The sequence below is a fragment of the Salvelinus namaycush genome, chromosome 30, assembly GCF_016432855.1.
Source record: "Salvelinus namaycush isolate Seneca chromosome 30, SaNama_1.0, whole genome shotgun sequence".
NCBI classification, from domain to species: domain Eukaryota; kingdom Metazoa; phylum Chordata; class Actinopteri; order Salmoniformes; family Salmonidae; genus Salvelinus; species Salvelinus namaycush.
In genome coordinates, this window is record NC_052336.1 from 8,861,128 (window position 1) to 8,871,127 (window position 10,000).

The following is a 10,000-nucleotide window of genomic DNA, read 5'->3' on the forward strand; positions in this document are numbered from 1 at the left end:
TGGGACTGAGCGGCATCGCGCCCTGACCCTCTTTATCGATGAGCACCCTCATATCTAGTGCAGGGCCCTCCAGCTGCCTGGAGCCTGGGCTTGAGGACACCACAGCCTGAGAGCCTGGGCTCAACACTAATGAAAAGGAGGGGGTAGGACCATAGAGCAGGGCCTGATGCAGGAGAATGGAAAAGCCTCTCTCTAACAGAGCTCTTCACAACTGGGCACCTGATGCCAAGGGCAATCTAAAATATTCTAGAGTTCTTTGAAAACAAGTAGCTCTGGAATGAATGTTCAATTACTAACTCTATGCCCTATTTCACTTTCTCTGTTTGAAGTGCTAACAATGTCTCTATCCAGCTAAACAAGGTGGTGAGAAAGTTGGTGCTGAACAACAATAGAAGGCCTAACACTTGTGAGCATGAATGGCTGACACAGATTCCATGGAGATCTAATGCAGCTACTGTATTCAGTCACAAGAGGGACAAGTCCATCAGTTATTGTGCGGCGGGAGAAACAGATATGTAGCAGCAGTCATTCCAGCTGGATGTCTATGTGTGTCCTCATCATAGCATAGGGACCCAATGACCATGGAGTCATTCTGCAGGACCATTAGACTACTATCAGAGTGAATGTCTCTGTGTCCATGTAAACAGAGCGAGCTGGCGTCTATTTGTTTAAAGGATGACCTGCGTCTCTGCTCTGCCATGCAACGTCAGGGCCATTGAGCACAGTGTGCAGAGGGAGAGATGGCACGATGCTACGATGCTGGCATTAGCTCTGTCGTCGTGGCAACACCGCGGGGTCAGGGTCATAAGCAGTGGCCCCTGGGAGGGTCTGTCTTATAAAGATGACATCAGATTAGTGTGCCCTAGTGTGGAAGTGAACGCTTGGCCACTTCACTTCACTAGTCTTCATGGAGGGTGGACACAGCAGCATCCTCTGATCTAGCAGACTGGTCATAAGGTAGGATCTTGCGTTGGGGGTTGAGGATAATAGAGACGTTAAGCTACTTCAGTTGATGATGGTAGTCATTGGTAGTCATTTTCAGACCCTTTTTCCTTTTCTTTATGAATAACTCATGAATAATTCAGGGATTGTGTGTACACATGGCGACCCATGCATGCCTGAGTCCATAATACCTTCTGGTATTTGTACTAAAACATTTTCCATGTCAAATGTATTAAAGAAATCGACAGGCAAAAGAATCCCCTCAGGCGCTGTGTTCCAGCTGTCATGCCTCTGTAGTTCCAAAATAGCTGACTTTTTTTTTCATCCTGTGGCTTTATAGTAAATGTATTAGCTGCACTACCACACCTTTTAATGTTCTGCTATTTACCTGCTGACTAGACTAGCCAATCTTACTCCACCCCCTCTGCCTTCCTCCATGTCCTGAAGTTACCTCAATGTTGTGATACGACGCTAACAACAAATGTATTTGTGAGAGCATTCAGGACAGACAAAAAGAGGCCTGGACTTTCCCTCCCCCCAGGTCGGTCAGGGAGATGAGAAAACCCTTGCATGTGCAATTTTACTTTACTTCCAGCCGATAGTCAATGTTCAGATAGAATTAAAAGGAATACCCTGCCATAGAGCTAAGGGGAGAAAGGCTGTGTGCCTGGGTCCACTCCAGGTCAGGGATCTGCCTGAATATTTAAATACAGAAGCCCAGAGTGACACATCTTTAATTCTCAGCAACAATGAGCAGGAAGTCAAACAACAAGTCATAGCAATTTCTCACAAATTTGTTTTGGGATGTGGAATGTGTTGCGTGTGGAGCCATTCTCTTTCTCTGTTCGTCACACAAAGGGAGAGGGAGGCAAGCTGCTACAGGCAAGGGGAGGAGAGGCACCTCCGGGAGGGGGCCTTCACCCTTCATCCCCACAGGACAAATTACTGTATGCCTGGGAGACGCTTGCCCTCCTCTTCTGTCTGTCTGTCTGTCTGTCTGTCTGTCTGTCTGTCTGTCTGTCTGTCTGTCTGTCTGTCTGTCTGTCTGTCTGTCTCTGTCTCTCTGTCTGTCTGTCTGTCTGTCTGTCTGTCTGTCTGTCTCTGTCTGTCTCTGTCTCTGTCTCTGTCTCTGTCTCTGTCTCTGTCTCTCTCTCTCTCTCTCTCTCTCTCTCTCTCTCTCTCTCTGTCTGTCTGTCTGTCTGTCTGTCTGTCTGTCTGTCTGTCTGTCTGTCTGTCTGTCTGTCTGTCTGTCTGTCTCTGTCTCTGTCTGTCTGTCTCTGGATGAGTGCCATGTGTCAGCTCGTCTCCATAAAGAGATACAGAAGGACAAGACACTATCTCAGGATAGTATGTCTGGACATTAATACTGTACTGTTTCTGGTGCTATCACATTCCACAATATGCAGTATGTTTAAACTGACATCTAAGCTGTACATAATCCTTTGAGTGATTGATGAGTACAGTGAGAGAGTGAGGGGGTCAGTGAGTGCCTAGGTAGAGTACTGTGTTACTGCAGCAGGCAGTTCCCTCAGCAGATTCTTCCATAGTGATTACAGCCAGAGAAGTCAAGACACTTTCATGTTGAAAAGCTGTTTACATTCCAGTGCTCCTTTACTCATATCTATTGTTGAACAGGCATGCTGCCTTGGAGTTGAACACAGAACACTCCCCAAGGCTTGGCTCCATTTACAAGGTGACATAGAGTACTGTACGTCATCTGCCTTGGCCTTACTGACTACACTTATATTTGATGCCGTATGGAGACTGGGATATGTGTAGTGTAAGGATCCTATGAAATCTGGGGCAGTGAAAATGAGGACTGAAAAAAAGTATTACTTACATGAAATACATTGCAAGTAAATGTATGAAATATATAACCATAATAAATGTGGGATAGAATATATTGGGAAAGGTCCTTCATCAATAAGATGACCCATGCTGTTAAAGTGAACCTGTGTCTGTGAGGAGGAGAACTGCATGTACATAACATTGAGAAGTAGACAGAGAACAGGACAGACAGAGACACAGGAAGAAACAACAGAGAGAGAAAGAGAGGAGCATACCTGGCTTGTAAGAGATTCCTGGTGGGAAGAGAAAGCCCTGCTGGGCTGCGGCAGCAGCTGCCAGGGTTCGTTGGTCGTGTGGAAAAATGGGGATCATGAGCGGAGGCATGTGACCCTGGACCTGCTGAACAGATAGAGAAGCGGAGATCAGAGAGAGGCCTAGCTGAGCTGCAGACACAGACAGCAGTACACTGAGGCAGGCAGGCAGGGGGAGAGGAGAGGGGAGCACAGAGCAGATCACAGCCTGGCCTAACACGTCCTGACAGGGGGCTCTGCGGCTCTGACGGCCCTCGTGTGCTCACACAATACCTGGCCCGGCCGCGTCTGTTCCTAATCCCCCCAACACTATTTCACAACGGAACATCAAAGGACCCGGCCGCACGCGCATTGTCCCCCCCGCCCAGAGGGTATGACACGTGAGAGGCAAAGGACGGGAGGTTACAGATGTATTTGAGCACCTGTAGAGGTCTGTATGGTGTGTGTACGGTGTATGTAGGTGTGTGTACGGTGAGTGGGATGACTGATGGTGACAGATACAGACTGGTATGTGAATAGATCAACACAATGTCCTTAGGCTGTTCGCTGTAGTGTCGGTGGTGTGGTGAGATGTCGAACCATAACACTGTAGTGTCGGTGGTGTGGTGAGATGAGATGTCGAACCATAATACTGTAGTGTCGGTGGTGTGGTGAGATGAGATGTCGAACCATAACACTGTAGTGTCGGTGGTGTGGTGAGATGAGATGTCGAACCATAACACTGTAGTGTCGGTGGTGAGATGAGATGTCGAACCATAACACTGTAGTGTCGGTGGTGAGATGAGATGTCGAACCATAACACTGTAGTGTCGGTGGTGAGATGAGATGTCGAACCATAACACTGTAGTGTCGGTGGTGAGGTGAGATGTTGAACCATAACACTGTAGTGTCGGTGGTGAGGTGAGATGTTGAACCATAACGCTGTAGTGTCGGTGATGAGATGAGATGTCGAACCATAAGACTGTAGTGTCGGTGGTGTGGTGAGATGAGATGTCGAACCATAACGCTGTAGTGTCGGTGGTGAGATGAGATGTCGAACCATAACGCTGTAGTGTCGGTGGTGTGGTGAGATGAGATGTCGAACCATAACGCTGTAGTGTCGGTGGTGTGGTGAGATGAGATGTCGAACCATAACACTGTAGTGTCGGTGGTGTGGTGAGATGAGATGTCGAACCATAACACTGTAGTGTCGGTGGTGAGGTGAGATGTTGAACCATAACACTGTAGTGTCGGTGGTGTGGTGAGATGTCGAACCATAACACTGTAGTGTCGGTGGTGAGATGAGATGTCGAACCATAACACTGTAGTGTCGGTGGTGTGGTGAGATGAGATGTCGAACCATAACGCTGTAGTGTCGGTGGTGTGGTGAGATGAGATGTCGAACCATAACACTGTAGTGTCGGTGGTGAGATGAGATGTCGAACCATAACGCTGTAGTGTCGGTGGTGAGGTGAGATGTTGAACCATAACACTGTAGTGTCGGTGGTGAGATGAGATGTCGAACCATAACACTGTAGTGTCGGTGGTGAGATGAGATGTCGAACCATAACGCTGTAGTGTCGGTGGTGAGGTGAGATGTTGAACCATAACACTGTAGTGTCGGTGGTGAGGTGAGATGTTGAACCATAACACTGTAGTGTCGGTGGTGAGATGAGATGTCGAACCATAACGCTGTAGTGTCGGTGGTGAGGTGAGATGTCGAACCATAACACTGTAGTGTCGGTGGTGAGATGAGATGTCGAACCATAACGCTGTAGTGTCGGTGGTGTGGTGTGGTGAGATGTTGAACCATAACACTGTAGTGTCGGTGGTGTGGTGAGATGAGATGTCGAACCATAACACTGTAGTGTCGGTGGTGAGATGAGATGTCGAACCATAACACTGTAGTGTCGGTGGTGTGGTGAGATGTTGAACCATAACACTGTAGTGTCGGTGGTGAGATGAGATGTCGAACCATAACACTGTAGTGTCGGTGGTGAGATGAGATGTCGAACCATAACACTGTAGTGTCGGTGGTGTGGTGAGATGAGATGTCGAACCATAACACTGTAGTGTCGGTGATGTGGTGAGATGAGATGTCGAACCATAACACTGTAGTGTCGGTGATGTGGTGAGATGAGATGTCGAACCATAACACTGTAGTGTCGGTGGTGAGATGAGATGTCGAACCATAACGCTGTAGTGTCGGTGGTGTGGTGAGATGTTGAACCATAACACTGTAGTGTCGGTGGTGTGGTGTGGTGAGATGTTGAACCATAACACTGTAGTGTCGGTGGTGAGGTGAGATGTTGAACCATAACACTGTAGTGTCGGTGGTGAGATGAGATGTTGAACCATAACACTGTAGTGTCGGTGGTGTGGTGAGATGTTGAACCATAACACTGTAGTGTCGGTGGTGTGGTGAGATGTCGAACCATAACACTGTAGTGTCGGTGGTGTGGTGAGATGTCGAACCATAACACTGTAGTGTCGGTGGTGAGATGAGATGTCGAACCATAAGACTGTAGTGTCGGTGGTGAGATGAGATGTCGAACCATAAGACTGTAGTGTCGGTGGTGAGATGAGATGTCGAACCATAACGCTGTAGTGTCGGTGGTGAGATGAGATGTCGAACCATAAGACTGTAGTGTCGGTGGTGAGATGAGATGTCGAATCATAACACTGTAGTGTCGGTGGTGAGATGAGATGTCGAACCATAACACTGTAGTGTCGGTGGTGAGGTGAGATGAGATGTCGAACCATAACGCTGTAGTGTCGGTGGTGAGATGAGATGTCGAACCATAACACTGTAGTGTCGGTGGTGAGATGAGATGTTGAACCATAACGCTGTAGTGTCGGTGGTGAGATGAGATGTCGAACCATAACGCTGTAGTGTCGGTGGTGAGGTGAGATGTTGAACCATAACACTGTAGTGTCGGTGGTGAGGTGAGATGTTGAACCATAACGCTGTAGTGTCGGTGGTGAGATGAGATGTCGAACCATAACACTGTAGTGTCGGTGGTGAGGTGAGATGTTGAACCATAACACTGTAGTGTCGGTGGTGAGATGAGATGTCGAACCATAACACTGTAGTGTCGGTGGTGAGGTGAGATGTTGAACCATAACACTGTAGTGTCGGTGGTGAGGTGAGATGTCGAACCATAACGCTGTAGTGTCGGTGGTGTGGTGAGATGAGATGTTGAACCATAACACTGTAGTGTCGGTGGTGAGATGAGATGTCGAACCATAACGCTGTAGTGTCGGTGGTGTGGTGAGATGAGATGTCGAACCATAACACTGTAGTGTCGGTGGTGAGATGAGATGTCGAACCATAACACTGTAGTGTCGGTGGTGAGGTGAGATGTTGAACCATAACACTGTAGTGTCGGTGGTGAGGTGAGATGTTGAACCATAACACTGTAGTGTCGGTGGTGAGGTGAGATGTCGAACCATAACACTGTAGTGTCGGTGGTGTGGTGAGATGAGATGTCGAACCATAACGCTGTAGTGTCGGTGGTGAGATGTCGAACCATAACACTGTAGTGTCGGTGGTGTGGTGAGATGAGATGTCGAACCATAACACTGTAGTGTCGGTGGTGTGGTGTGATGTTGAACCATAACACTGTAGTGTCGGTGGTGAGGTGAGATGTTGAACCATAACACTGTAGTGTCGGTGGTGAGATGAGATGTCGAACCATAACGCTGTAGTGTCGGTGGTGAGATGAGATGTCGAACCATAACGCTGTAGTGTCGGTGGTGTGGTGAGATGTCGAACCATAACACTGTAGTGTCGGTGGTGTGGTGAGATGTCGAACCATAACACTGTAGTGTCGGTGGTGTGGTGAGATGTTGAACCATAACACTGTAGTGTCGGTGGTGTGGTGAGATGTCGAACCATAACACTGTAGTGTCGGTGGTGTGGTGAGATGTTGAACCATAACACTGTAGTGTCGGTGGTGTGGTGAGATGTCGAACCATAACACTGTAGTGTCGGTGGTGTGGTGAGATGTCGAACCATAACACTGTAGTGTCGGTGGTGTGGTGAGATGTCGAACCATAACACTGTAGTGTCGGTGGTGTGGTGAGATGTTGAACCATAACACTGTAGTGTCGGTGGTGTGGTGAGATGTTGAACCATAACACTGTAGTGTCGGTGGTGTGGTGAGATGTCGAACCATAACACTGTAGTGTCGGTGGTGTGGTGAGATGTCGAACCATAACACTGTAGTGTCGGTGGTGTGGTGAGATGTCGAACCATAACACTGTAGTGTCGGTGGTGTGGTGAGATGTCGAACCATAACACTGTAGTGTCGGTGGTGTGGTGAGATGTCGAACCATAACACTGTAGTGTCGGTGGTGTGGTGAGATGTCGAACCATAACACTGTAGTGTCGGTGGTGTGGTGTGGTGAGATGTTGAACCATAACGCTGTAGTGTCGGTGGTGTGGTGAGATGAGATGTCGAACCATAACGCTGTAATGTCGGTGGTGTGGTGAGATGAGATGTCGAACCATAACACTGTAGTGTCGGTGGTGTGGTGTGGTGAGATGTTGAACCATAACACTGTAGTGTCAGTGGTGTGGTGAGATGAGATGTCGAACCATAAGACTGTAGTGTCGGTAGTGAGATGAGATGTCGAACCATAACGCTGTAGTGTCGGTGGTGTGGTGAGATGAGATGTCGAACCATAACACTGTAGTGTCGGTGGTGAGATGAGATGTCGAACCATAACGCTGTAGTGTCTGTGGTGAGATGAGATGTCGAACCATAAGACTGTAATGTCGGTGGTGAGATGAGATGTCGAACCATAAGACTGTAGTGTCGGTGGTGAGATGAGATGTCGAACCATAACACTGTAGTGTCGGTGGTGAGATGAGATGTCGAACCATAAGACTGTAGTGTCGGTGGTGAGATGAGATGTCGAATCATAACACTGTAGTGTCGGTGGTGAGATGAGATGTCGAACCATAACACTGTAGTGTCGGTGGTGAGGTGAGATGAGATGTCGAACCATAACGCTGTAGTGTCGGTGGTGAGATGAGATGTCGAACCATAACACTGTAGTGTCGGTGGTGAGATGAGATGTTGAACCATAACGCTGTAGTGTCGGTGGTGAGATGAGATGTCGAACCATAACACTGTAGTGTCGGTGGTGAGGTGAGATGTTGAACCATAACGCTGTAGTGTCGGTGGTGAGATGAGATGTCGAACCATAACACTGTAGTGTCGGTGGTGAGGTGAGATGTTGAACCATAACACTGTAGTGTCGGTGGTGAGATGAGATGTCGAACCATAACGCTGTAGTGTCGGTGGTGAGATGAGATGTCGAACCATAACACTGTAGTGTCGGTGGTGAGGTGAGATGTTGAACCATAACACTGTAGTGTCGGTGGTGAGGTGAGATGTCGAACCATAACACTGTAGTGTCGGTGGTGTGGTGAGATGAGATGTTGAACCATAACACTGTAGTGTCGGTGGTGAGATGAGATGTCGAACCATAACGCTGTAGTGTCGGTGGTGTGGTGAGATGAGATGTCGAACCATAACACTGTAGTGTCGGTGGTGAGATGAGATGTCGAACCATAACACTGTAGTGTCGGTGGTGAGGTGAGATGTTGAACCATAACGCTGTAGTGTCGGTGGTGAGATGAGATGTCGAACCATAACACTGTAGTGTCGGTGGTGAGGTGAGATGTTGAACCATAACACTGTAGTGTCGGTGGTGAGGTGAGATGTCGAACCATAACGCTGTAGTGTCGGTGATGTGGTGAGATGAGATGTTGAATCATAACACTGTAGTGTCGGTGGTGAGATGAGATGTCGAACCATAACGCTGTAGTGTCGGTGGTGAGATGTCGAACCATAACGCTGTAGTGTCGGTGGTGTGGTGAGATGAGATGTCGAACCATAACACTGTAGTGTCGGTGGTGTGGTGAGATGTTGAACCATAACACTGTAGTGTCGGTGGTGTGGTGAGATGTTGAACCATAACACTGTAGTGTCGGTGGTGAGATGAGATGTCGAACCATAACGCTGTAGTGTCGGTGGTGAGATGAGATGTCGAACCATAACGCTGTAGTGTCGGTGGTGAGATGAGATGTCGAACCATAACACTGTAGTGTCGGTGGTGAGATGAGATGTCGAACCATAACGCTGTAGTGTCGGTGGTGAGATGAGATGTCGAACCATAACGCTGTAGTGTCGGTGGTGAGATGAGATGTCGAACCATAACACTGTAGTGTCGGTGGTGAGATGAGATGTCGAACCATAACGCTGTAGTGTCGGTGGTGTGGTGAGATGTTGAACCATAACGCTGTAGTGTCGGTGGTGAGGTGAGATGTTGAACCATAACACTGTAGTGTCGGTGGTGAGATGAGATGTCGAACCATAACACTGTAGTGTCGGTGGTGAGATGTCGAACCATAACACTGTAGTGTCGGTGGTGAGATGAGATGTCGAACCATAACACTGTAGTGTCGGTGGTGAGATGAGATGTCGAACCATAACGCTGTAGTGTCGGTGGTGAGATGTCGAACCATAACGCTGTAGTGTCGGTGGTGAGATGAGATGTCGAACCATAACGCTGTAGTGTCGGTGGTGAGATGTCGAACCATAACACTGTAGTGTCGGTGGTGAGATGAGATGTCGAACCATAACACTGTAGTGTCGGTGGTGTGGTGAGATGTCGAACCATAACACTGTAGTGTCGGTGGTGTGGTGAGATGAGATGTCGAACCATAACACTGTAGTGTCGGTGGTGTGGTGAGATGTTGAACCATAACACTGTAGTGTCGGTGGTGAGATGAGATGTCGAACCATAACGCTGTAGTGTCGGTGGTGAGATGAGATGTCGAACCATAACACTGTAGTGTCGGTGGTGTGGTGAGATGCGATGTCGAACCGTAACACTGTAGTGTCGGTGATGTGGTGAGATGTCGAACCATAACACTGTAGTGTCGGTGGTGTGGTGAGATGTCGAAC

General features: G+C 48.3%; 1 protein-coding gene across 1 annotated transcript in view; it reads right to left on the minus strand.

The window, feature by feature from the left end:
- The window catches only part of LOC120025342 (transcription factor SOX-6-like), a 202,809-nt gene that overhangs the window by 48,920 nt on the left and 143,889 nt on the right, over positions 1-10,000 (minus strand). Inside the window, exon 9 of the mRNA XM_038969875.1 lies at positions 3,006-3,126. Coding sequence (XP_038825803.1) covers positions 3,006-3,126 — 121 coding nt within the window. The remainder of the gene's footprint in view (positions 1-3,005; positions 3,127-10,000) is intronic.